Genomic DNA, 27,500 nt, shown 5'->3' on the forward strand with positions numbered 1-27,500 from the left:
CAAGGGGCGGCTGGGAGCTCAGGAGATCATGTACAAGTACATCTCCACTCTGGAACACCTGGTGCCACGCTTCGGCACCGAGACCTTCCCGGTGTCCCACCTGGAGCTGAGAGAGGACGGGGATGGAAGCAGCTCTTACTCCGACACCACGCACGCCCAGGCCGCCTCCAAAGACGAGTTCGTGGGCCCCGCCACCCACGAGGTCACGGTCTCCGGCACCGAGGGCGTCCGGTGGAGGAAGGTGACCGGGCAGAAGGTTGGTCCAAACACAAAGCTCTCGGCGCTGTCGTTCTGTGGCGTGTTGTTCATCTCGTTCATTGGGCTTCTCTTCACAGGCGGAGGCAAACACGTACTTCAGGAACGACTACATGAAGAAAACCAAACACGAGCCCAGCAAACCCAACGTGAACACTCCCAGTACATGGAAGGCCTTCTGTGATTTCCCTGAAATAACCCACATCGCCATCACTGGAAACAAAGTGTGCATTAGCACTCAGGACAACCACTGCCTGGTGAGAGGACTGGGTCAGCCTTTCTGTGGCGATGCATTTGTTTAATTGGTAAATGTTGTTGTGATGCATGAGGGCCGGTGATGAGTCACCCTTGCATGAGATGCTCATAGAGAGGTTCTATACGTTTGTGTGACTGAGAGCTTTGGGGCTTTTGGGGACGCTGCGGGGCGTTTCCATCACGCCGTGGATGTGTACGCTGTCTGTAGGCGGGAGCTGGGATCGTAAGCTGCTGGTGTTTGTGTGTCTGTGTGCATGTAGGAGGTTCAGATGAACTCCAGCCAGGAGGCCCGCTCCTTCATCTCCCTGCTGGACGGATACAACCGGCTGACTGCATTCGCCCACCACTACCTTTGTCATGAAGTGGCTCCCCCGAGGGTGGTGCTGAGTCTGAAAAACGGCCTGCACGGACCTATTCAGTGAGTTATTTCCCCCTCACACACACACACACACACACACACACACACACACACACACACACACACACACACGGTGTGTTATATCACAACTCTGTGCTTCCAGTGATGACTTTGTGCTGCTGAAGCTGAAGCGGGAGGCAGAGGAGGGAGCGTTCCTCGTACGCTGGAGCGCTCTCGACTATCACCGCATCATCCTCGTGGTCCTGAATAAAAATGAGGTAAGTCGTCGACGCCCACACTTCCTCTCCGGGAATGATCGCAGTGCAGCGGCGGTGAGAACAAAAAGCGTGTACTTTTTTACGTTTTCACAGAACGGATCGAAGCCCAACAGCTTCAAGCAGTTTCGGATTCAGCTGAAGGAGGCGATGTTCTGCTTGGAGGGCTGGGACCAAGAATTCTCCAGCGTGAAGAAGCTCACGGAGAGCCTGAAGACCTACGTGCTCAAGTCTGGTCCGGACAGCTTCGCCGTCAAGAAGTGCTGTTTGCCCAAACAAGCAGGTCGGCGGGGATCGGCCCTTTTCAGTCTGGACGTTTCAAAGTCCTCCCGTGTGTTTTAAAGGATGTTGAGGTGTTAACATGGGTGTGTGTGTGTGTGTGTGTGTGTGTGTGTGTGTGTGTGTGTGTGTGTGTGTGTGTGTGTGTGTGTGTGTGTGTGTGTAGACCTGTCCAACCTCCTGGTGGTGAGGCAAGGCGTTCACACCGAGTCCTCGTCCCTGAACACGGCGCAGCTCCGCTTCCACCAGATCAAGGAACGAGACATCGTGCAGGTTGACATGACTTCCTGTCACCACCTGTTGCAGCTTCCTGATTGGCCGCTCCGGCGACTGACCCACCCGGGTGTTGTGTGTGTTTGTGAGCAGGGGCAGCATCTGGGCCGCGGGACCAGGACCAACATCTACTCGGGACGCCTGCTGGTGCGAGACGGACCGGAAAACGACGAGGACGACGAGTTCAACAACAACTCCTCCGACCGCGAAGGGATCCGAGTGGTTCTCAAGATCCTGGACCAGAGCGATAAAGACATCGACATAGTAAGCCTCAGAGGGCCCGAGTAGATCTACTGGTCCACGCTGCTTCCATGGCTTAGTTTCACACACAGACAGACAGACAGACAGCTGTGGTGGACCAGCGACTCACCTGTCTTTTCAGAGCAAAGATAACAGATTCAGTTCCTCCCACAGTGACTGTGTAGCTGTCGGCACGGCAACACAGCAGCGTACACACGTCTGATATAGCAGGTGTCTAAAACATGCTGGTTTACGGTTTGTTTGTTGTACAATCCTCTGTGGATTCCTATTTAAATGCATCAGGTGCAATGATGACATCATGAGTCACGATCACCCCGGTGAACATTAACTCATGCATCACATTTGTTTGAGGCTATAAAAGACACTTTTATGGGCGACCCTGCATATTTATATATGTGTGTATCAACATGTCTAATCTAGTTTCATCCCAACTCTTCAAATATGATATCTATATGATACCTTTCCTCTCAGGGATTCTTGGAGACAGCGAGCTTCATGAGCCAGGTCTCCCACAGTCACCTGGTGTTTGTTCACGGCGTGTCGGTGAAGGGATCTGAAAGTAAGAGCAACGAACCAACAACAACATTACACTTTTCCATGCACCGCTTCCTCATTTGCAAACTTCCCCATCTCACACACACACAGTCTGTGTGTTTAGTCTAATGTATGGTTCCAGTCCCGGAGTGATGCAAAACCTCACTCGCCCGTTCTATCTCAAAGAGGATGCTGCTTGTTTGTTTTTTACATGTTGCTTTTGACTTGTTTCTACGGCGACAGACATCATGGTGGAAGAGTTTGTGGAGTTCGGCCCTTTGGACGTCTTCCTTCGCAGGGAAAAGGCTGCGGTGACTCCTCAGTGGAAATTCATCGTTGCAATACAACTCGCCAGCGCCCTAAACTACCTGGTGAGTCCAAACACGGCCTTTAGACCATGAGAATTCAATGCCAATCACTTGATATCGTTTATTCTGTATGGCTGCTCCCTCGCCCAGGTCTCCTTGTAAAAGGTTTGATCTTAATAAAGATAAATACATAGAAACGACCACGCAGCGGGTTGTGCATCTTTGTGACCGTCGCTTGCAAAACGTTTGGAGCTGCAGGCAGGAAACAGTCATCTGAGCCGACTTTATAAGTGCTGCGAGCCGAGTTCATCTTTGCTCTGACGGTTAACAGCGTTAAGAGTTATTCTAAAGACACGGCGTTTCCTTCTCATCCCTGCAGGGCAGCAAACAGCTGATTCATGGCAACGTCTGTGCCAAGAACATCCTGGTGGCGAGGCGCGGCCTGGAGCACGGCATCACGCCGTTCATCAAGCTGAGCGACCCGGGCATCGCCCTGAGCGTCCTCTCACGAGAAGGTCGGGACCAGACGCTCACTCGCTGTACAGAGACGGGTTTTTAATCAGATTTAGGAAACAGGAAACTCACCAGACCATATCCTGTGGCTGAGTTCCCGTCGTCATCCATCTCACAATTCTTATGTTAAAAACATCACGTTTGGTCTCAAACTGGACCACAAGAAAATAGAATTTAGGAATACAAAATTCATTTGAGCAAAATATTGAATACACAAATGAATAATTCAAGCTCTTTATGAGCATGTTCCTTATTTCACTACTGACCACTTTTCAGTGTTTCATTCTTCTTTATTTTTGTAATTTCCTCTTTGTTTCTGATTGTCATTGCGTGTTTCGATGCTTTATTACTGTGGAATGTATTCTTTTGAATATGACGTTGCATTAAAAGAAACATCTCACAATGCGGGAAGCGATATAAAAACCCATTTCCTCTTCTTTTATTCGTTGAATCCTGCAGAGCGTCTGGAGCGGATCCCGTGGATCGCCCCGGAGTGCGTCGACAGCGGCGCTCTCATCAGCAACGCCGCCGATCAGTGGAGCTTCGGCGTCACGCTGCTGGAAATCTGCAACAACGGCGATCTTCCCATGAGCGGCAGCACGCTGTCCGAGGTAGGCCCTTTGTTTCTCCTTCCCTTGTTCCCCTCCTGACTGACTGCTGCTAACACCATCAAACCCCAACAGAAAGAGCGCTTTTACCAGCAGAAGGGCCGTTTGTCCGAGCCGTCCTCTCAGGAGCTCGCCTGCTTCATCAGCATGTGTTTGACCTACGAGCCGGTGGAGAGGCCGTCGTTCCGCACCGTGCTCCGAGAGCTCACAGAGATCATGATGAAAAGTGGGTCTCTACTCTCTTTTTAGATTCTTTCTTCCAGTCGATCTCAGTGCGTTCGATAATGTGTGTTTTCTGCTCACAGATCCGGATATCTCCCCGAGTGAAACGCTGCCGGCCGCCGACCCCAGCGTCTTCCACAAACGCTACCTGAAGAAGATGCGTGACCTCGGAGAGGTGAGAGAGAGAGAGAGAGAGAGAGAGAGAGAGAGAGAGAGACTTTGACTTATTAAATCTATTAAAAATACTCCTGGGAGAGGCAGACATATCATAAGATATAAGAGGTATAATACATGATATATACTGCTTATATAATGAATATAAATCAATGTAAATGTTCATATTACTGTTTATTGTGTACTGTCCTAATATATATATATATATGCTTTGGCGAAACGTTCATGCCAATAAAGCCCCATTGAATTGAACTGAGAGAGTAACGCAGCGCTCCGTCTGCAGGGCCACTTCGGGAAGGTGACTCTGTACTTGTACGACCCGGCCAACGACGGCACCGGGGAGCGCGTGGCCGTCAAGGCGTTGAAGCAGGAGTTAGGCCACGTGCCCGAGGGCTGGATGAAGGAGATCGGGATCCTGAAGTCCCTTTATCACAGCAACATCGTCAAGTACAAGGGCTGCTGCACGGAGCTGGGTGAGTCCTCGGAGTTTCAGCTCCGTACTTCGCAGCCAATGAATGCATGATTGATGTCCGGCCCCCTGCTGCTCCTCTGAACTGAGAATCTATTGAAAGTGCACCACCGCTGTTTCCCCTTGTACGTCGATATGTGGAGCTTTCAGCGCGCAGCATGCTGGGCAGCGGGTCGATGGGAACAGAACGGGGAGGGTAACTGTTGCGTTGCCTGTTGACAGGAGGACAAGTGGTGCAGCTGATCATGGAGTACCTTCCTCTGGGGAGTCTGAGGGACTTCCTGCCCAAACGGAAGCTGGGAGTGCCCCAGTGCCTCATGTTTGCTCAGCAGATCTGCCAGGTGAGTGTGGTGCTGACAAGCAGAGGGGTCTGGTCTAGTTGTAGTCTGGTTCATTGAGCAGTTTGTAAACCGTGTTTTTCTCTCAGTAACCAGGAAATAAATGTCCACCAGTATAATCCTCATTTGCATCACATTTCCAGGTGTAAACTTTATGAGTCTGCAGCCACACGAGCTGCTCTGTAAATAATAACAACATGCTGATGTTCAGCAGCGCTAATCCTCAAGGATTACAAGGACCTGGATGACTGAGAACCAGCAGCTAGAATCAGGGTTGGTACGGGTGCTGGAAATCCTTGAAAACACTTGAATTTTAGTGTGGTGTTTTCAAGGTTTTAAAGTGCTTGGATGTAGAATAAAGGTCTTGAAATGTGTGTTGTATGTGATGACATCTATGATAGAACAGAGAAAAGAAGATCTCCATATCTGAGGGACTGAAAACAGCATTTTCTGACATTTCTTTATGAAAAATGTCTTTTGATGATGAACAGATGATGAAAATAGTTGGTGATTATATTTCTGTGGATCTGTTAGTGGAATTAGTTTTCCTTTCATTCGTGGTCCTTCTGTAAAAAGCTGTCTCCAAACATCATGTTGGTTGTTTAGAGGACAATAACATCTCATTTAATGTGATGAACAAGTGACATCATAAGTAGACTGAATACTGACCATTGGATTGATACACATATGGAGTTTACCACAGCTGGAAGGGGCTGGAAAAGCATGGAAATGCACCTTGAAATGCTTGAAAAGTGCTTGAATTTGACTTTGGAAATGGTGGAGGAACCCTGGATAATGTTTACCGCGTCTTAGTTTGTTAAAGAAAACGTCAGGGGACCACCAACCAAACCAAGGTTCCTCATCTGGGGACCATGAATGACACGGCTCAGAACGACCTCCTATAGGAAACTTTAAAAGACAACCTTTTGCTCTTAAAGGGGATGCAGTACTTGCACTCGAAGCGGTACATCCATCGGGACCTCGCTGGCCGTAACGTCTTGGTCGTGAACGACAGCTGGGTGAAGATCGGAGACTTCGGCCTGAGCAAATACATCCCTGAAGGCGATATCTACTACCGCGTCCGTGAGGACGGGGACAGTCCGGTGTACTGGTGAGCTTGTGCATCATTTAACACTTTTATTCATCCTGGTTTGCTTTCGCTCACTGAACTGTATTTGTTCTCCTGTGCAGGTATGCCATTGAGTGCTTGAGGGAGAGTAAATTCTCCTTTTCCTCTGATATCTGGTCCTTCGGCGTGACGTTGTACGAGATCCTGACCCGCTGCGACCATCGCCAGAGCCCTCCAGTGGTACGTCCAGCCTGACCTCCCTTCAATCAGCTCAAACCTGCAGGTGCTTCCATGTGAGGCTCCGTCGGCTCACTTTACATGTCCTCCGTTGTGTTTTTGTAGAAGTACTCTGACATGATGCAGGAAGTTAAGGGGCAGATGACCGTGATGGTGCTCATAAAGCTGCTGGATAAACAGATACGACTGCCGTGTCCCAGAGACTGCCCTCATGAGGTAATAAATAACTCAACTCACATCTTCTCAATCATATCAGATACTGAACTAGTACTCCATATCACTCAGAATACCTATTAGATCACACTGGACGTTTGTCTTTGTGAGGTTTTGAATCAAATGCCTTCTTTCTTCCTCATATTTCTGACAATAAAGTATGATAAGCTCTATTGTTTCTTCCTTCCCACAGTAATCACACCTTTATGTATTATGTTTACCTATTTTGAACAGTGTGCTGTTTAGACACACACCTCATTTCTCCCACTTTCCTTTGAACTCATCGTCCTTTCAGTCTCTCTTTAAAAATGCTCTTTACTTCTGTTTTGCTGTGTAGCCTCCTTTGCAACCTTCCTGCACTTTAATTTCCTTTAATACCAATATGCGCTGGTATCCATAGATAACTGTAATATGACGTATTTCTCTCCGACAGGTGAAGCTGCTGATGGAGCAGTGTTGGGCTTCAGATCCTCAACGACGACCAACGTTCAAAGTCCTCATCGAAAACTTCGAGGCGATCCGCCAGACGTACGACTGGCAGGCCAACATAAACTTTTCCTTGCCTCAGATGTGATGGGATTTCTTTGTGTCAGCACTTTTCCACCATGGCCCGCCTCCTAGTGCAGCGTAGCTCGCGATGGGTCTCCTGCTGTGCATGTCCTCATTTACGGAGGTCTTCATGCCGCTGGCGTCTCTTTGATAAAGCACACTGCAGCCCTCTCACAATGATAAATCTGTTTTTCTTCTTTCCTGGCTGATGATCAGCTTTTTCCTTTTCAAAAGTTTGTATATGTATATATATATATATATAAATATATATCTCAGTAAGTATTAAGAAGTACTGTATGATTCAGAGATTTCTATCTTTCATTTTGTGTTTGTACATTTTTTTTAGTACATATTAACTATGTCAGATATCGGTATCTATACGACACTAAGCAGCTGACTCATTTAAACCTATGCACATATTAATCACTGTTTTCCTGGTATGAGACGGTCAAATGTACTAGATGCATCACAGACAGGTAAAAGAATCGCACCTGCAATCCAGTCATACAGCAAATTCTCCTGAAGATTTCATGTCATCCTGGACAAAATAATTGCGATTCACAATATATTAATATATATATATATATATATATATATATATATATATATATATATATATAATGGTAACTAAAAAACGATGGTAACTAAAAAACATAAATATATATATATATATATATATATATATTTTTTTTTTTTTTTTTTTTTTTTAAGTTACCATCGTTTTTAAGTGAAAAACAATCTAATCTTAAATAAGACAAATATAAATCATAAGGTCGTCCTGCATAAATAAATATTTTTTTAAAACCAGGCTCTACTTTGTACCCGTCTACAATGATAGCAAGCTAGACAGCCGGTTTTAAACCACCCTTAAACCAGCACACTCTGCATTTAGAAGTTCAAAAAGAAGATCGACCATGAAAGTTACACATTTTAATACAGAAACCAAAATCTCGAGTTCATAATTGAGAAAAAACAACAAAAGTAAACTGCATTAATACAAGAAAACGATGCATATGGCTTGATGCATTTATTAAAATGTTTAACATTATGTTTTCGTGTCTATCCTATTAAACTATGATGACCATTCTAAACTATAACTATAACTGTGTAATTGTGTTAAATGTATACTTGGAGGTGATCGTAAAATTCAAAAGGAATCCCTAAAATGACTTTAGTGTCTCTTATCCGAGCATTTTGATTCGTGCTCAGCAGAATACAGGGAGGAACTGTGGCCCCGCCCACGATTACGTCGTAGTCACGGAGAATGCGTCCCCTCTCGACCAATCAGAAGCGGCGCTGGGCCCATGTGTGTATTGTTTAAACTGCTCAAATCTGCCAGTTTCCCAGACCGACCAAACTTCCACCAGAGTGATGGCGGCCGTCGTGTCTGTTAGCGCCGCTGCTGCTGCCGCTGCTGCCCGGGAAGAGAACGCGGACGCGGGGCTCACGTTCGCCCCTCGCACCCTCCTCCACGAGAGCTACGACCTCGCCGCTGCGGACCACGAAGGCTGGATGTCCGGGGACCGCCGGTATCCCGAGCCGGACCACGGCGAAGAGGACCCGCCGTCGGAGCGCGAGTGTCAGCGGAGGGTCGACGAGGACTTGACGTCCCTGAGCCCCGAAGAGATCGAGAGCCGCTTGGAGAGGACTCGCCGGGAGTTTTACAACCGCAGAAAAATCATCATTAAAAACCTTCCTTCCGACGTTAGCAACCAGGTACGGGTAGAAGAAGTACTTTAACGGGAGTTTAAACCACCGGGGGGTTGATTGATTGACGGGCGTTTGGCTAGCGTTAGCCTAGCTCCAATATGCTTTGCCATGCTACACTCGATAGCTTTGCTAGCCATTTAACTCATTAGTTTAATTGTTCGGGATGATTTTAAAAGACAACACGCCGTTAATTGGCAACCAACGAACCACGTGTGTTGTTTTAAATGAGTTCTAAATGAGTGTTCGGGTAGCTGGCCGGTGGTCGGATACCGTTAACTGTCATCCCGGTCCCCCTGTGGCCTGTTTGACCTGCGGGTCCGGGGAGGGGAGGGGGGGGGGGGGGTCTGACCACGGTCATATTCCTGATATTTCTTTTGTTTCGGAAGCTTCCAGGCCAAAGTGTGTCTCCTCCCCGGTCCGTGGGGGTTACAGGCTCCATCCTGTTGTTCCGCTTGTGTCGACCACCGGTGGGTTTTAGTCATGATGCCACATTTTTTTGGAACGTGCCTGACTCGTGGGGAGCGCTGGGCCTGCGGGCGGTACCATTGTTCCCAGAGGCGGGGGGGTGCAGTTCGAGATGTGAGTTGCACGATAACAAAAGGGGGAAGGTGCGGAGACAAAACGTTTCAGAAAATGCTAGACAGCATCGCCATTTCGTTTGTGAATGGTCAAAAGCAGAGCAGAACAATTTCTCGCCCAACAATGATCGGTTATTCTCCTCTCACCCCCCCCCCCCCCCTCCCCGCAGGTGCAACTTGATGCGTGAACATGAACGAGTTAATTAAGTTAATTAAGCCCGAAATCTGCAGTTTATATGATGGCCAATAATCTACAGCTTCATACGTTTTGTGACACCCTGGTGAATTATTGTGAGTTAAATGTCCTTTAAATGTTTTTCTTTATTTCCAGGAAGTCCACGAGCTGTTGGGCAACTATGACTTGAAGTACTGCTTCGTTGACAAATACAAGGGCACAGGTTGGTATAGCTGCTTGTCCTAAATTATGTCAAAGATCCACCACAGATCTGTAAATATGAACCCAAAAAAAGGAACAAACGGGCTGTATAGTCTTACAACTTACTGGGATGTCTGTATTTACATGTCTGTTTTACTGCTTCACGGTTCGATTTAAAAGGAAAACTTCCTGACTTTACAGAAACTATTGACCAAAAGGCATCAAAACTTAAATTATTTGCCTATTTAATAAAGCTTAGATGGTTGATGTGCTTTATTTTACTTTTTCTTTCACTAAAATACTCACTGCTGTATGTTTACAATGGTCAAAGTTCATGAAAGATCAGCTTCCCGTCAGAGGTCTCAAAGTTGATATTGACGGCAAGAACTGAAATATAAAAATAACAGAATTGGTAGCTGAGTAGCTGACTAGTAGTTTCAGGGCTTGCCTGGTATCTACCAAACTGTTGCAGAAATGTTGCCCTTTTTAGATGTGGATTTACATCTATTACATTTTTGACTCATTTTTTCCCGGTGGCTTTCAGACACAATGGCAACGATCTGTTTTTATCGGCTTCTGTCTAAGTGTGAGTACCAGGGCCTTGGGTTGACGTGAGGCTCTGGTACATCTGTCAGTCTGTCACAATGGGAGATTAAAAACGTGGGTGCAGTAACATTTCAGCTCATGGAGTTGTTTTAGCCGTCAACGCGGCACTCCCTCAGGTAGAATCCCTTTTTTATTTATTTATTTTTAGATTTGTGTCAACCACGGTGACAGCCATTGTAGTCTCTGTAAGGGAACGTTGTATTGACATGGAAGCGTGTGTGTGGTGACATTGTGCCACCAGCTTTGTCTTTTATCAGACCTGCTAAAGACTGAATGGTGTCACAACCAAGGTTTCCCCCCTGAGACCTGCTGCGTGTCACTTTCTCTTAGAGGACGTACCCGTGTTACTACATGTCATCACACACCTACTTTACCAAACCTCTTACATGACACCAAAATTGCTGTATTTGTTTTTGCGAGAGTTTACGTTTTGTCCATATTCTATAAACGTTAAAGAATGAACATGGAAACGCTGTCGGTAACATGTGGACCCACAATCTGCTTCGAGCTCCGGCTTTCATCAGAGTAACTTCAGATGGACTAAACAACGTGTTGATACTCACATGGTTGAATGACGTAAACCCTGAGACTTAAGTCTTCTAGAGTGTTTCAAGACGTTCAACATGAATGGAGTTTAACAAATGCAGGATGTTTTCATGGGAAACCTGTGTGACCTATAATGTATTTGTTAAATGGGTGCACAATATGTTCGGGGGTTAAATGCACTTTTGTTATGTTGAAGGGATGTCTCTCCCTCGCGTAACTCCAAAATGTGTCCGTCTCCCTTCCGCCCTCAGCGTTTGTGACGCTGCTGAACGGCGAGCAGGCGCAGTGCGCCATCAAGGACTTCCACCAGCATGTGCTGCGGGACCGGGAGATCTCCGTGCAGCTGCAGCCCACGGACGCGCTGCTGTGCATCGCCAACCTGCCCCGCGCCTTCACCCAGCAGCAGTTTGAGGAGCTGGTGCGACCCTTCGGCAACCTGGAGCGCTGCTTCCTGGTGTACAGCGCCGCCACGGGCCACTCCAAGGGCTACGGCTTCGTGGAGTACATGAAGAAGGACTCGGCGGCCCGGGCCAAGTCGGAGCTTCTGGGGAAGCAGCTGGGCTCCCGCATGCTGTACGTGCACTGGACGGAAGTGGGCTCGCTCACGTACACGCTGCTGCACTCCAAATGCCTGTGTGTGGACCGCCTGCCCCCCAACCTGCTGACGGCCCAAGACCTCCGCAACGCCCTGATGGACACCCACGCACCGGTCTTCTGCCAGGTCTCACACTCACTCACTCAATCACTCACTGCTGCACTTTGAAGATGTCATCAATTCTACAGATTGTATTCTATGGCAAGAATAATGGGTTTAATAACGGGTTCAGCCTGTGGTGATTTGTCCAGAAAATGTAATAGGCAGCTGTTCTGATGAGCTGTTCACGGTCAGAGTCGGCAACACTGGGGGGGTGATGGGCGTTGCCCGTGCTCCGTTGCCTCGGGTATCTGGATGTTGTGGAGTTGCCACTGAAAGGTTGCAGATGATGAGAGAAAGGATTTTGTAAAATTGCGTGACTATAGTTGATCTTTCTGCACCTTTCACCTTTGCCCCAGTTTCACCCCTGTGCTCACTCAAAGTTTCTATAGCCATGAGCATAGCTGGTTTCCATGGCGACGACCAGCTGACTCCCCCAGGTGGTGTCATTCAGCAGGCCCTTCTGGAACACACACACACACACACACACACACACACACACGATGATTGATTTAGGAGTTGTGTTAATACTAGAGCTGGGAAACGGACCGTTCATTAAATTATCCCAAGAAATGACTGGCATTAAATCATGAAGGCACAGTGACTTTTTTATTTATTATTTTAAAAAGGAAATCCAAAAGCCGTGCATTGGAAGAGCATCTATTAGTTATTGTATACTTTAAATGGCGTTTTTAAAAAGTTTTCAGATTTGATCCGGAGCTTTTCTGACAGGAAATAAAATGCCGTGGTCGGTATATCTTTAGTGGGAAGTTTATATTCTAATAATCATTCTTTGGCAAATCTCATTATTTATGTGTTTTTTTCCTCTTCTCGCCGCCTCGAACAGATTAAATTTGTTGGACTTGGAGGACCAGTAAATCATGGAGTCTTAAATGAGGCGCTGCAGCCTGAGAACCTGTCGATGCTAGAAAATTGCCTCCGAGCCGCTGGACTCTAAATGATCAGAACCCAGAAAGATCCTTTCCTGTTGGACAGGGTTGGAGGACGTTTCAGGCTTTTGATGGGACATTTCCACATGAAATGTGCTCTTAGAGGAACCTGTGTTTGTTGAGAGCTGGACCCTAATATTAATTTGTTTTAGTTTTTTTACATATTCGATTTTTTAATTTGGGGATTTGGATATCCGTTCTTTGGAAAGTGTTTATGTATCAATGATATAAAAAGCAATTCTGTAGAATGACAGAATCCTGCTTGTGTTTATGAGCAGTGGGCTGATTGTGTTCCCCTCTCCACAGCTGGCTCAGGGACAAGATGGAAGTTTCCGGCGGTTTGCGGTTTTGGAGTTTGCCTCCACTGAGATGTGCGAGGAAGCACAGCGCTTCAGTGATGGCAGACCGCTGGGTGGGACACACATCAGGGTGTCCTTCTGTGCCCCCGGCCCGCCGGGAAGAAGCATGCTGGCGGCTCTGATCGCCGCCCAGACCATGGTAAGGACGTCGGGCCGATGCACCGTGGTCACATGTCCCAGGCTCTTATTGAACTGACTGGTGAATTCTCCCTTCAAGGCTGTGAACAGGGGTAAAGGTCTCCTCCCTGATCCCACTGCCATGCAGATCCTCACGGGCCTGAATAACCCCGCCACCCTCAAGATGCTGCTCAACCCGCTGTCGCAGGGCCCCAAACAAGGTGACGAGTCCTCGCCGGCTCTGAATGAATGCCTTTAATGTCCCGATGTGGATCCTGACGTCCCCATTTGTGTGCAGGCCTCCTGGGCGCCGCCCCGACGATGCCCCTGCTGGCCAACCCCGCCCTCTCCGCCGCCCTGCTCCAGCTGCTCCTCCAGAACCAAGCCAAGGCCCAGCAGGTACGACCGGCCTTCTACCCGTTTCCTCTGACATGTGCCTCCTTTGTCGCTCAGCCTGTGTTCTTTGTTTTTATTCATCCTTTATGACTCATGCACCCGTTTTTCCCTCCACGCTCTGCTCTTTCCCTCTTTACCATTAGCAAGCCTTTCTGGGAAATCATCTTCTGTGGGCTCAGGTGCTGCACAATAAAGAGAACCCTCTAGTGCCTTGTGTGAGTGATAATGGAGTGTTTGTGTGTGTGAGGTGTTGCTGCTGAAGCTAGATGGATCTTGGTCTTTTTTTATGTGACTAGTGCTAGAAAACACAAAGCCTGGGTGGGTGAGCTCTCGCCAAGAAACTTGTTTTTGTGTGTGTGTGTGTGTGTGTGGGGGGGGGGGGGGGGTGTACTTTTGAGTGGTGCTGAGTGATGTAGTAGGTGTGTGCTCCATTGTGCACACAAAGTGTAAATACCCACACTGTTAGGACCTGATTTGATGTGTGGTGAGTAAGCCTGGGTGCTGGTGTGGAGTGCAGCAGTGTTTGGCCACTCGAGCGCTGCAGGCAGGCGTTGTGACCCTCCCGTGACCCTGAACTCTCTCTCCCTCCCCTTCGGTCAGCCGGCGGGCCTCATCGGGGAGAATCCTCTGGCTGCTCTGCCGGTCCAGCAAGGAGTCCATCTGCTCGGAGACCTGCCCCAAGGTTAGCCTCCGCCCTCTCCAGCTGTAGCTCCTTGAGACTCCTCTTTAAGTTGGTCACGATGCTAGATAAGAGGTTTTACATCTGTAGTTCTGATGCAACTCTGACTCACAGATTTTTATGTAAAACATGTACAAGAGATATTCAAACGACATGGACTGTAATTAAAATTCATGCCTCTATCTGATTCCCCTAGGGGGCGTCGTCCCAGGTCTTGGTCTTCAGGCAGATCCCATGGCCCCCCTAAAGCAAATGCCACTTGGCAGAGGCCTGACGCGGGAGCAGGAGTCCCCCACGGCAGCGTGCACCTTCCCCCAGACTTCCTCCCCTGCCCTGCAGGGCATCTCCCTGCCCCTGATGGGAGGCATGCTGGGGGCAGATGGCCTCACAGCACAAGGGGTGAGTCATGTTTTTCCTGCCTCCTTGTTTTCTCGTCGAGTGTGAACGGTAAGAAATGAATCGGCTGTGATTCCCCTTCAGGTCTCCATACTAGGAGATCCTCCCAAAGATGGCCACCATCCTCACGGCGCCTTCCTCAACGTGTTCCCCTCAGGTTAGGTGCTTTTTTAAATTTTCCTTTGAGTTCTTTCACACTAAGTGTTGGCTAACGTGTGTGTGTGTGTGTGGCCGTCTCCAGGAGGCAGCTGTAGACCTCACCCCTACAGGAAGAGGCCTACGCTAAGCAACGTGTCCAACCAGCACACACACCAGAGCATTCAGCCCAACTACAACCTGCGCTACCAGGACTCCTACAACCCCGAGTACCCTCCTCTGCACCAGGTAACCACACCTTGATTCTCCTGTAGGTGACTGATGGTGAGCTGATGAATTTCCAGTTATTATAGTTATTGTATCGTCTCCAGGATCCTCTGGCCCACTTGTATGAACAGCAGGAGAACCTTGATACTGGAGCCTTGGCAGGTTTCGGTCAGCAGGTGAAGTTTAGTCCACAGTTTGAAGATGATGTCGGCATGTTGTCACTGTTGGTCGTCGTAGTAACACGTTCTGTCTCTGCAGTTCTCCCGTCACCCGGACTACAGTGAGCGTTTCCCCGACTACAGTTACCCTCCCAGCGAACCCATGACCTCGTACTTCAGCTCGGGGCCCGAGGCCGGCGGTAACGGAGGCCTCGCCACCACGCATCTCAACAGGGTGAGCCTGAATATCTAAACCTCCTCTGGTTTGAGTTCAAACTGTGAAAGGTTGGCTCCAATAATAAGCCCATGTTCAATAATGAATGTACTGAGAGTCGGCGGTCAGTGACTGGTCTGTTGTTTGTCCTCAGGCTGTGGGAATGCCTCCTGGAAGCCACTCCTCCATCTACCCCCCAGGCCTGGGCAACGCCGCCAAGGTCATTTAGGCACTTCCTAGTCTTAAGTCCTCCTCTTTAGAAACATGTTGTATACATTTTTTATTGACTTTTCTTTTCACCAATGATCACAGACCCCGATTGGCAGCCACAAGCGGGTGTTCTCACGGCTGATCCCGTCTCCGGAGCCGAGCCCCGAGGGCGGCTACGTGGGCCAGCACTCCCAGGGCCTCGGGGGCCACTACGCAGACTCCTACCTGAAGCGCAAACGCATCTTCTAACCGCAGCCGAGTGCTTGTTCGTTGGGGAGTAGGCGTTCAGGAGGCGGGACACGACGGCGTCTCCTCGGGTCTCCTCCAATGAACTGTATGGCCTGCCGGTCCCTGGATGTGTCCTGTGTGCTCCTGGCTGTGACCCCTGGAGGGCGCCGGCGAGTGCAGCCTGTTGCTATCTGGACAGTTGTGTCACTCCATGAGATTTCTTGGTGGTTGTATTTTTTCTGTGTGAGTGTGTATATATATAATTTTAGTGTGTTGGTAAAGTATTTTTTTTCCTCTTAATATTTTTTATTTGACTTTTAAATTCCTGTTAAATCTTGTACAGAGAGAAAAAATGGTTAACTAGCAAATGAAGAATTTTCTCTAACGGCTTTTTTTTTTTTTTTTTTTTTAATTCCTGTGTTGAGTGGCAGAGATTCAGATGGTTCGGCCCGTTTTCCATGGCGGCCGTCGGCTGCTTTTAGACTGTTTGACATCCTGCTAAATGATGCTGTCCGATTCACGGCGACGCGACGTGCATCGCTTTAAAAAGGAGCTTTTCCAACAGCCTTCCTGATTCCATGTAAAAAGTTTTGTTTGTTCCATGATGGTGTTTGTTTCCCCTCCTTCCACAGGGTTGTAGGTTTAGCCTTCTGACTTTCTCTCTGGGTTCATTGCCAACATGCAGCTTTCCATCCACCGATGACGGCTGTACGTACCTGCTACCTGTGTATTATGACATTGATTTATTTTTTCCACGTGGTTTCTGTTGATCTGCACCCTCCAGCTCGTTTAGGGAGTGTTTACACCGGTTGTTGAGTGATGCACTTGAAGGTCACGGTCTGTTCTCACCTACAACATGCTCTTTTCAAGTCTCCTCTCACTCATGTCAGGAAATGAATGTTTTGTGTCCGAGTTTAATCTTTTTTTTTTTAATGTCTTAAAGTCCAAACATCACACCTCTGGTTGAGTTAGGGGGGGGGGGGGGGGGGGGGGAGTACTAATGGAAGCTGGTGGCAGATGATTGGTGACATGACTGTCCTTTTCTTTTTCTCTCTTTAAAAAACTAAGTATCTGGTTGACAGTTTGATTGTGAAAACCCATTACCTCTGACTTCTGCTAGGAATGCAGCTACACTTGAGCCTTAACAGTGTTTCCTGTGACATCATCCTGCCCTGTGTTGGCTTCCATCGACATTTACCTTTCTGTGTTATTTGCTGTGTAAATAGTTAAGCTTTTTTTTTTGTGTTCTTGAATCATACCTGCCTCCGGTCTGGTGTTTTGAATGGATTTGCTGCTCTTTGTGTGTTTTTGTCGTTCCGCCTGTATGCCCGGACAGCTGACCTCATGTTGTGTATGGACCAGGAGATGCAGCGTACTGTGATGATCATTCATTCTCCACTGCCATCTTCTCATCTGTACCGGCCTGGTTGTATCTGTATGTGTGACGTGAGCAAGTAAATGTTATTTAAACTCATGATGTTGTCAGCTCCTCATTAAGAAACAACTTGAATGTGATAAACAACTGATTCGTTAGTGAAGTTCAAGTTTCACCTGACAGTTACGTTACAAAAAATCCATAGTACAGTAGTAATCACAATATATTTGGCAGGTTTTGCCAGTTTAATGAACTATAGTGCATGTGATGACTTGCATGATGAAAGACAGCATTTTGAATTAGACGTTAAAATTAGTTGTGAACCAGTTAGGATTTAGTTTTTTGAGAATTGTGCCAAAGCAATTGAGGAAAAACTGTAAAAGCACAACAGACTTAAAGGGACGGTGTGAAGGATTTGTCATCCTGAGCTGCTGAATGTGTAACCATGGTAACGCGTTGGCCTCGCTCCATGCTTCTGTGAGCGACTGCTGCTTTTGGGGGCAGCGGATGTCGGCTGGCGTCCGGCGGCAGCAGCACGGTTTGTATTCTGCTGCTCACGTTGCTGCAGTTTCAGCGGCGTGTTGGAGGACCCGGGGCTCTCTGCGGTCTGGCTGTTCTGGACTACTGTAGAAACCTGGTGGACTCTGAGGAGGACCTGCTCACAACACCATTCTTAGCTTCAGGTGGCATGAAAACACATTTTGAGATATTATATTCCATTTCTTCTCTAGATTCCCCCAAAGATGTGGTGGAGCTACCCGAGTCGTGTTCCCTCTGTGTGTGTTGTTACGAGGCTTTGCTGCCTGCAAGGAACAAAAGCATTTGATTGGTTCAACCCTAAATTTGTAAAAGCACTAATAATGTCATCCAATGCTCTCACATTTTAGCCTGATTATGTTTATGCCTCTACTCAACGAGACAGCTGAGAGTGTTTACTGTAAATGAAGGCTTCATGCTTGCAGATGCATCTTGGGAAAATAGTGCAGTAGAAAAAAAGTAAAAGAAATGTGAGGAGGCATCAGAACACATGGAACTGGATCTCTTCTTGTGTCGTCCAATAGGGAAGGAAAGGGTCCACATCAGTGTTTGATGATGTTCATGATGTCTGATCGTTGATAATCTCATAACGACTGAACACGCGGCGGCGTCCGAGCGGCGCCGTCCACCTGTGTGAACGTTAAACAAGCGGCGGCTGAGAGGCTGAGGTTTCTCCCTGAATGAATAATTGATGGAGTCTCAGTCAGTCGTGGGCTATAAGCGGCTGATAACGGGCGGATGCTGGAGGAATGAAAACAACCGGACAGGAGAGACATCTCTGCTCTCAGACCAGAAGATCAGGTCTAATTAGAAACAGAAGAAAGCAGGGCTCGGTTGTTAACAGGCCGGTCCTCGAAGGGAACGGAGGCTCAACGTGAGCTTTGAGTTGGTGATTGGCTGCGAAGCCCTCTGCTCACCTTTCACACGGGGGTCGGGGGTCACGAGGCAGCGAAGAGAGCTCCTCTCTCTCAGAATGGAGGTTTTGATTTGCTGTTAGCCTCGTGGACCCTCCAGCTGATTGAGCTGCTGAGCACAAACACAACGGCAGCACGCCGCTCATGAAACTCTCTTTGTGGCGTTTCTGTAAGGAAGTAAGTCTTTGTGTTGTTCTGTAAAGGATAATGGAAATGAGAACCCCGTGAGGAAACGACGGGCTTGTTTTTCAACCTGCCGGCGTCACATTTAATGGCTTTCTTCTCAGCCGCCGGGGTTATTTCTGTAATATTTGTCTGTAATGCTTCAGGCACCCTTGAATTATGTTCTCATACCTGCAGCCAGTCTACCCAGAGTTCTCAGAGGGATCCAGCGTGGACGCTGTGTCAGACACATTTAGATTTCTGCCTTTCATATTTCCACCCACACAGTCACCCTGCACAGTAGCTGCTGGCGAACGCTGCTGAAACCTGCCATTTTCCCAAATGCAGAACAGGAAGGAGAAGCTCTGAAGGCAGATGACTGCAGCAGCAGCGTCGAGCCACGACGACACACGAGGATGGAAGTTACTCACTTTGTGGTGTGTTGAATAGAAATGGGCACATTCACCCTAACGCTGGTGTAAAACACATAAATTCACGTGTGCCGTGATTTATTACGGCTTCATATTTGAGGATACGAGCAACAAAGAGTAAGCAAACAGGGTCTGTCACCGGAGCTGTTTATAGCAGGATTAGTCATAAAGAACAGCCCACTCCCCCGGTGACAAACAGGGTGAGGAGCTGCTGTTTCTGCACCCAGACGACGGAGATGCTAGTCGGATTGAAATTCCACGCCAGAACAACCCAGCGAGGTTATTGTTACTCTTCATTTTCATCTTTTCCAGTCGATCCTCTGTGTAATTGTATATCGCTGTGGCCCAGGCGCTTCACGAGATAAGATAACCACTTCTGGTTATTACGGGGGGGTAAGAGCAGTGTTTCCCAGCACCGGTTTATTGTCCTGATGCACTGAACCAACACCTGCTTCTGAGCGTCCTGCAGACAGTCTGGAGATGCTGGAGTCCAGACTTTAAACCATCAGCTGGTACTCAGCCGATCAGGAGTCTCATTCAGGTGATGAAACCTCCCCTCTCCCCCCTCTCTCCCCCCCATCTCCCCCTCCTGTCCCAGATCCTCCTCTTCATCCTTGATAGCCGACACTTTTATGTGCAAGTGAAGCTCTCGTTCCCTTTTATTTCCTTTGCTGCCACTCAGCTCATGTTCACCATGGATTTATATGCATATTCTCTCTATAACTCTATTTTTAATTTCCATCTGTGAAGTCTGTTTTTCATGGAGCTCTTGTTTGATGTGAATGTAAAGAAAGACCTGCAACAGCAAAGCAGCTGAAACGAGGACAATAAATCTGGTCACATAAAGGTAGACAGACGGGCTGTTGTGTACACAAGCAGTTAAAATAGGTGCAAATATGAATATGATATAAATAGAACAATAAAATAAGAAATAAAATGTCTGCATGCAGGGCAATAAAACTGGGTGAATTTTAAAAAGCGTAATATTCTGCTCTGTAACGCAGCAGCAGATTGAAGTCTGTTAAAACGATGACTGACACGTTTTTATAACGCTGTCAAAGGTTTATTGTGCTTTTCATTCATAATTCAGATTGTTAATGAGATTCAGATTGTTAATGAGATGTCATGCATCATTAATAGTGACTCCTTGTTTCTCTGAGTGTTCTGCAGGAGAAAACAACCAGGAGGTCATTCTGACCCTCGGTTCTCATCTCAGTCCTCATTATAACGCTGACATCATCAGACCAGTCTTTAGACACGCTCACAGCGGGCTGCCGAGCCGGTCTGAGGCCTCGCTGGTCCTCAGTGGTCCAGCTGGTCCTCAGCTGGTCCTCAGCTTGTACTCAGCTGGTCCAGCTGGTCCTCAGCTGGTCCTCAGCTGGTCCTCACTGGTCCTCAGCTAGTCCTCGCTGGTCCTCGCTGGTCCTCAGCTTGTACTCAGCTGGTCCTTGCTGGTCCTCAGCTGGTCCTCATTGGTCCAGCTGATCCTCGCTGGTCCTCAGCTGGTCCAGCTGGTCCTTATTGGTCCAGTTGGTCCTCGCTGGTCCTCACTGGTCCTCAGCTTGTACTCAGCTGGTCCTCAGCTGGTCCTCGTTGGTCCAGCTGGTCCTAGACTGGTCCTCAGCTGGTCCTCGTTGGTCCAGCGGGTCCTCAGCTGGTCCTCGCTGGTCCTCGTTGGTCCAGCTGGTCCTAGACTGGTCCTCAGCTGGTCCTCAGCTGGTCCTCGTTGGTCCAGCTGGTCCTCAGCTGGTCTTGGGGAAAGCCTCCCTGCTGTTTCCCATCTAACTCCTCCTCTGCCTCCACTGAACGGGACGAGCTGATTGGTTCAGAGAGGACAGTGTAAAGTGATGAACACATCATCACTTGTGAAGGCTTCTGCTGCTGCATCGAGGAGGACACACACACACACACACACACACACACACGTACACACACACACACACACACACACACAGACACACACACACACACGTATACACACATCCACACAGACACACACACACACACACACACAGCGTGGCCCGGAGGACGGTCCGCCCCCACCGCTGCAGGAAAAGAACAATCTGAAGTTATTTCAGGAATTCCTTTTAATATAAATGAGCCGAAACACAGTTTTATATTATATATTATAACTCTCTCTCTCTCTCTCTCTCGCACACACACACACACACGTCCAGTAGCAGACTATTGCTCACTGTCAGGAAAGAGGTGTGGATTCATATTTCATGGCCGTTCACCGGCGGGAAGTGAATCCATTTCCCAGCATTCCCTGCTGCCCGATGAGGAGCCTCAGTGTCCTGTTGCCCTGATGTCTCCCTCTCAAGACCCCAACACATGTCAAATATTCTAACATGTGTTTCTTCCAGGGAGGATGTTCTATGTGTGCAGATGCAGTTTTATTTCATAAAACCTGCTGGCTGCGTTTCTCCGTATCCGAGTTTCTTTTGTAAGAACGGTGTTCTCGTTTTCATCCTGATGAACGGCGTGTTTTATTATGCAGAAGTTCTTCTAATTGTCCTTCAGGGAGGAATTCCTTCCAGTGCAGTTCAACTCAACGGTTCATTCATATTCCTATTTGAGACAAACAAGGCTCTAATCTGTGATTGGGATAAATAGCCTGGAGTTGCTCATTTAGGGGTTTTCTGGACTCAAATCATCTTTTAATAATAAAACACAGCTTCATCAGCTTCAAATGGGACAATAGAGTTATCTTAATATATTCTTTCTGCATAACAATATTTCATGTCTACAAACTGACAGCTTTCTCAAGGACGCAGGATTGAATGCAGGTTTTTCAGTTGCAGGTTTATTTGGTCTTTAGAGACGAGGTAACGTAACAAGAGAAGTCAAGAAACTAGAAAACTGCAGCTCACCTCTTTGAAATCAAGGCTGAAGACTTTTCTGGTTGCTGCCTTTTATTTAGCCTTTACTTCCTATATTCCTGGATAATGACGACAATTATCTTTACATAGAATATTATCCTGTTCATGATTCAACCATCAGAAGCTGCTTCGTCTTTAATCTTTCCCTTCAGATGATTGTGTTGTTTGTGTTTAATTACTTTTATTTCAACCCAAACAGAATGCATCCGCATGCATTGTTTTTGAGGACGTGAGCACCGAGTAACAGTAACTTAATTCAGCCGTGAAAAGAGGACAGCTACTTTTTAGTGATTTCTGAGTCAGTAATTACAGTCGAGGCTGAAAATCTATAACACGCTCTGCTGCCACCGGAGAAGCTACTTGTTGGTTTAGTGGTTTTTATGGTTACGGCACTTGTTTCTCCATGAACTACATGTGAGGGTAGACTTCATAGAGCTTTACTGTCAGCATGTAGGTCATATTTTTTAATGTGGAGTCTCCTTCTGTATGTGTCTGAGTGGAGGAGGGACCGAGGGTGAGAGGGTGAGGCGCAGCTTCGACGGGAAGAAGTGGACTTTTAGTTCAATCTGGTGGCAGCGCTGCACTCCATAATGCTACACTGCAAACCTCAGTGAGACCCCGAAGTCAGTATACGGTCTCTACGGCAACGGTGTAAAGATGGCCGCCGCTCTGACCATCACGTTGCTCTGAAAGGCAACATCCACTCTACTTCCTCTTCTGTTCATGCTATTCAGAGCAACACTCCTGAGAGTCCAGACTCGCTGGCAGGGAAGAAGATCAGCTCTGAACATTTACATCCAAACAGCCGTCTGTCCATGTTTTCTTTTTTTAGCTCCTTATGTGTGTCAGGCTGACCAGGGCAACGAGCAGAGCAACAAGCAACGAGCAGAGCAACAAGCAGAGCAACGAGCAGAGCAACAAGCAGGTCAACAAGCAGAGCAACGAGCAGAGCAACAAGCAGAGCAACGAGCAGCGCAATGAGCAGAGCAACAAGCAAAACAACAAGCAGAGCAACAAGCAGAGCAACAAGCAGAGCAACAAGCAACAAGCAGAGCAACAAGCAACAAGCAGAGCAACAAGCAGAGCAACAAGCAGAGCAACGAGCAGAGCAACGAGCAGAGCAACAAGCAGGGCAACAAGCAGAGCAACAAGCAGAGCAACAAGCAGAGCAACAAGCAACAAGCAGAGCAACAAGCAACAAGCAGAGCAACAAGCAGAGCAACAAGCAGAGCAACGAGCAGAGCAACAAGCAGGGCAACAAGCAGAGCAACAAGCAGAGCAACGAGCAGAGCAACAAGCAGGGCAACAAGCAGAGCAACAAGCAGAGCAACGAGCAGAGCAACGAGCAGAGCAACAAGCAAAACAACAAGCAGAGCAACAAGCAGAGCAACAAGCAAAACAACAAGCAGGTCAACAAGCAGAGCAACGAGCAGAGCAACAAGCAGAGCAACGAGCAGCACAATGAGCAGAGCAACAAGCAAAACAACAAGCAGAGCAACAAGCAGAGCAACAAGCAGAGCAACAAGCAACAAGCAGAGCAACAAGCAACAAGCAGAGCAACAAGCAGAGCAACAAGCAGAGCAACGAGCAGAGCAACAAGCAGAGCAACGAGCAGAGCAACAAGCAGGGCAACAAGCAGAGCAACAAGCAGAGCAACGAGCAGAGCAACGAGCAGAGCAACAAGCAAAACAACAAGCAGAGCAACAAGCAGAGCAACAAGCAAAACAACAAGCAGAGCAACAAGCAGAGCAACAAGCAAAACAACAAGCAACAAGCAAAACAACAAGCAGAGGAACAAGCAAAACAACAAGCAGAGCAACAAGCAGAGCAACAAGCAAAACAACAAGCAGAGCAACAAGCAGAGCAACAAGCAAAACAACAAGCAGAGCAACAAGCAGAGCAACAAGCAGAGCAACAAGCAAAACAACAAGCAGAGCAACAAGCAGAGCAACAAGCAAAACAACAAGCAACGAGCAGAGTAGAGCAGAGCAATGAGCAGAGCAACAAGCAGAGCAACAAGCAACGAGCAGAGCAACGAGCAGAGCAGATCTCCTCAGGAGGCGTGAAGGTGCTCCGGGTCGGCCGAGGCTGTCATGAGTCCAGCAGCATGAGTCCAGCAGCATGAGTCCAGCAGCTTGAGTCCAGCAGCATGAGTCCAGCAGCTTGAGTCCAGCAGCTTGAGTCCAGCAGCATGAGTCCAGCAGCATGAGTCCAGCAGCTTGAGTCCAGCAGCTTGAGTCCAGCAGCTTGAGTCCAGCAGCATGAGTCCAGCAGCTTGAGTCCAGCAGCATGAGTCAAGCAGCTTGAGTCCAGCAGCTTGAGTCCAGCAGCATGAGTCCAGCAGCATGAGTCCAGCAGCTGGACCTCTGAAGCGTTGAAGTGAAGCTCCCACGTATAAATAAGACGGTGAGGAAGCAGAACTCGTCCGTTTGAAGAGCTATTACGGTCCGTCTAAAACCGGCTCCGTGATCCAGGCCTCAGAGGTGGACTCATCACAAACGAGATGCTTTCACTAGAAACATCATGTCAATGCAACGAGACAGGCGGGTTCGTTGTACATGATCAGCTGACTGTCTAGACTGCAGCTGCACCCTGATTACTGGATCAGGTGTTTCCTGTCTCCAATCAAGGCTTCATTTGCACGTTGTTTTTTTGTTGCTTTGGCTCGTTTTAAAGCGCCTGAACTCTGCTGCACGCCTGCAAAAGGTAGAAACTCCCCCAAACCTTTCTGTTTAGGCTTCATAGACGTTGTCAGGAAACTGGCCAACGGCTCCACAATGAAAGGTTGCTTTGTCTTTGTGTGGAAGTATGTCTGCTATCCAAATCTCTGCTTTGTTCAACACTTGTACTCTAAATATCAGTTTGAGATACACACTGGGCTTTATTACAGCCGGACCAAACTGATTGTTCATGTTCACTCAGAGAGGAGATTTGCACATTTGTACAGTAAATTCATCCATTCAACAAAAAAAGCCCCAAATCAAACAACAATGCAATGCCGTGTATATATATATGATATATGATATGTATATATATATATGATATATGATATTTGATATATGGTGCATGTGAGGCTGAAACAAGAGAACAATGTGATGGTTTCACTGAGAATCAGCTCATCAGTGTTTGGCGTGCACATTGTAAATTTGTGAAATTGGCTTGAATGAGAAACTCAAACTGTTTTGAACAACAAACAAACTGTTCAGAGATTTAATTCTCTGAATGTTTGAAGTTCAATGTTGGCTGACTGATCTGAAGTCCAACAACAGACAGAGGGAACATCACTTCTATGAAAACGGTCATATTAAAATGTAGCTCATGTCCATGTCCAACAGAACCAGACTGACATGGACGTATGAGGCAACACGACCTCTTCTCTTTAGTGTGAATATCTCACTGTAGGAGCTTTAAAATCCAACGTCCCGTAGTTGTCATGGATGTAGGCAACGCCCCATTCACACCATTAAACGTACAATTTCACAAAAGCTCATAATAACAAAACTAATTGCCTTAATGTACGTAACCCACTGGGGGGGCGTTCCATTCCACATTTGATCCTGTTGTGTTCCCTTAATGGAGGCTACACGTGAGCCGCTGGAGATAACCAGCGTGATCCGCTGTGCACATTCTGCAGATAACAATAGCATGTTCCCTCTTCCTCCCACTCAACACAGCAGCACCTCCAAACACCAGAACCAGGACCGGCTCATCCAACACTGGAGTCTCAATTAAGAACAATACAAAACCAAAAAACCCTGAAGGGAACATATTGATCCCCGCTGAGGTCAGCTGTCACTCGATGCCTCCACCAGTGTTGTACAGTAGGCCATTAGCTGGTGGCCTGATGGGAATGAGACCTTTTACCCAGAGTGCTTTGGGTCCTCAGCTAAAAATACTGGGTGCAGGAACACTTAAAGGGGGGGCGGTGTAGTCCAGACCAGGGGGGAGTCAGAGTGACACTGTTCAGCTACTAACAGCTGATTAAAAACATCACCATCTGCCGTCATGGCAGCAATGTGCTGTTTGTTTTCTGTCCAATGCGCAGTGAACGCACAACATAATGGATGAGCACATGAAAGGTTCCAAACCCTCCAGTGCTGACAAATCAGAGAGGGAGGGGGGAGGAGGGGGAGGAGGGGGGAGGGAGAGCGTTGTGGTGGAGCCAATGTTTGTCGTCGAACTCCAGCAAACGTGAGGATGGGAAGATGATGGTGGAGGAGCTGCAGGCTGAAGCTCCGCGGTGATCAGCTGCTTCTCTTAAAGGATGCAGTGTGACCGAACTGGACCTGGAGCCGGAGAGACCAGTCCAGCCAGTCCTCCCATCGGCATCCTGCTGCTGCTTTCTGAGCCCGGCAGGCGCTGAAACCACCGGATCCAAACATCTCCATGGAGGAATTAGCGGACACTTCTGCGGCGTGTGCGCGCACGGGGACGCGCACATGAAACGCGATAGATTGAGCACTTTTTTTTGTGGAAATTGCCTGGAAATTTCAGAAGCAATAAGAGAGAGAGAGAGAGAGAGAGAGAGAGAGAGAGAGAGAGAGAGAGAGAGAGAGAGAGAGAGAGAGGATCTGTGTGTCTCTGCAATAAGTGGCTGCTGATAAAAAGCAATAAATAGTGTAAAATAGATCGGGGATCCGGCGCTGCGCGATGGGCGACGAGGCGTCAAAGTTCCGGGGAAGCAGCAGCAGCAGCACCGGCGTCTCCTCCCCGAAGCCCCGGACCGGGGAGCACCACGGCAGACCGGAGCATCTCCTCTGTTAAACAACGACATGAGTGTTTTCTGGACGACTTGTCAGATTGCCACTGTGACGGGTTTTGATGTGGATCAGAAAAGCAGACTCGGATCTGGGCTGTGCCGGACTTGGTCACTTTGATTTGTTCTAAGTGGCAGAGAGAGAGAGAGAGAGAGAGAGACAGAGAGACACAGAGAGACATGACACGTTGGTTGTGTGCTTTAAAATAAACCAATAACAGCCATATCATCTAATCAATAAGTTAAAAAGGGATTGATTTGATTTTTGCACTATGATGGAAGCGCCTCCATGCTCGAAGAAGAGCCTGTCCCTGTCGCTGCCGGTCCCCCGGGAGGGACAGGCGACCCTGAAGCCTCCGCAGCACCTTTGGAGACAACCCCGCACCCCCATCAAGATCAAGCACCGGGGCTACTCCGACACGGACCGGCATCACCACCGGCACATGGAGCGCTCCGACGCCGTGGATACGAGCGACCGGCCGGGGCTGAAGAAGTCCCGGATGTCCTGGCCGTCCTCCTTCCACGGGACCACGAACACATCCATCGGGAACTGTGTCGGCAATAAACGGTAGGCCTCCCGATAATAGCCAGCCCACTGGGCATATGCGTAAACAGGAGGGGGGTTTAACGAGTGCGTAATAACGCAGTGTGCCTGAAGGGTTAACCGATATGA

The 27,500-nt window shown here is 48.1% G+C and overlaps 3 protein-coding genes across 3 annotated transcripts in view; all 3 read left to right on the top strand.

Annotated features, from left to right (window-relative positions):
• tyk2 (tyrosine kinase 2) overlaps window positions 1-7,490 on the top strand; it is a 10,847-nt gene extending 3,357 nt beyond the window's left edge. Inside the window, exons 6-24 of the mRNA XM_084036764.1 lie at window positions 1-256; window positions 336-512; window positions 771-928; window positions 1,032-1,146; window positions 1,240-1,426; window positions 1,589-1,695; window positions 1,789-1,959; window positions 2,428-2,515; window positions 2,734-2,861; window positions 3,178-3,313; window positions 3,771-3,922; window positions 3,995-4,145; window positions 4,225-4,316; window positions 4,599-4,788; window positions 5,007-5,125; window positions 6,061-6,233; window positions 6,314-6,431; window positions 6,534-6,644; window positions 7,075-7,490. The exon at window positions 1-256 is cut by the window's left edge and continues 123 nt beyond it. Coding sequence (XP_083892890.1) covers window positions 1-256; window positions 336-512; window positions 771-928; window positions 1,032-1,146; window positions 1,240-1,426; window positions 1,589-1,695; window positions 1,789-1,959; window positions 2,428-2,515; window positions 2,734-2,861; window positions 3,178-3,313; window positions 3,771-3,922; window positions 3,995-4,145; window positions 4,225-4,316; window positions 4,599-4,788; window positions 5,007-5,125; window positions 6,061-6,233; window positions 6,314-6,431; window positions 6,534-6,644; window positions 7,075-7,215 — 2,770 coding nt within the window. The 3' untranslated portion in view covers window positions 7,216-7,490. The remainder of the gene's footprint in view (window positions 257-335; window positions 513-770; window positions 929-1,031; window positions 1,147-1,239; window positions 1,427-1,588; window positions 1,696-1,788; window positions 1,960-2,427; window positions 2,516-2,733; window positions 2,862-3,177; window positions 3,314-3,770; window positions 3,923-3,994; window positions 4,146-4,224; window positions 4,317-4,598; window positions 4,789-5,006; window positions 5,126-6,060; window positions 6,234-6,313; window positions 6,432-6,533; window positions 6,645-7,074) is intronic.
• A 409-nt stretch (window positions 7,491-7,899) lies between these two features.
• On the top strand, window positions 7,900-17,236 carry raver1 (ribonucleoprotein, PTB-binding 1). Its single transcript, XM_084036257.1, has 14 exons — window positions 7,900-8,906; window positions 9,810-9,876; window positions 11,258-11,727; window positions 12,957-13,148; window positions 13,227-13,347; window positions 13,425-13,525; window positions 14,123-14,204; window positions 14,398-14,600; window positions 14,682-14,754; window positions 14,839-14,981; window positions 15,065-15,136; window positions 15,219-15,353; window positions 15,487-15,552; window positions 15,645-17,236. Exons 1-14 carry the CDS (start codon window positions 8,562-8,564, stop codon window positions 15,789-15,791), a joined length of 2,217 nt encoding a protein of 738 aa, XP_083892383.1. The 5' UTR covers window positions 7,900-8,561; the 3' UTR covers window positions 15,792-17,236.
• A 9,401-nt stretch (window positions 17,237-26,637) lies between these two features.
• Window positions 26,638-27,500, top strand: part of pde4a (phosphodiesterase 4A, cAMP-specific) — a 39,741-nt gene continuing 38,878 nt past the window's right edge. The window contains exon 1 of the mRNA XM_084037065.1: window positions 26,638-27,395. Coding sequence (XP_083893191.1) covers window positions 27,100-27,395 — 296 coding nt within the window. The 5' untranslated portion in view covers window positions 26,638-27,099. The remainder of the gene's footprint in view (window positions 27,396-27,500) is intronic.

The sequence above is a fragment of the Eutrigla gurnardus genome, assembly GCF_963514095.1.
Source record: "Eutrigla gurnardus genome assembly, chromosome: 20".
NCBI classification, from domain to species: Eukaryota; Metazoa; Chordata; class Actinopteri; order Perciformes; family Triglidae; genus Eutrigla; species Eutrigla gurnardus.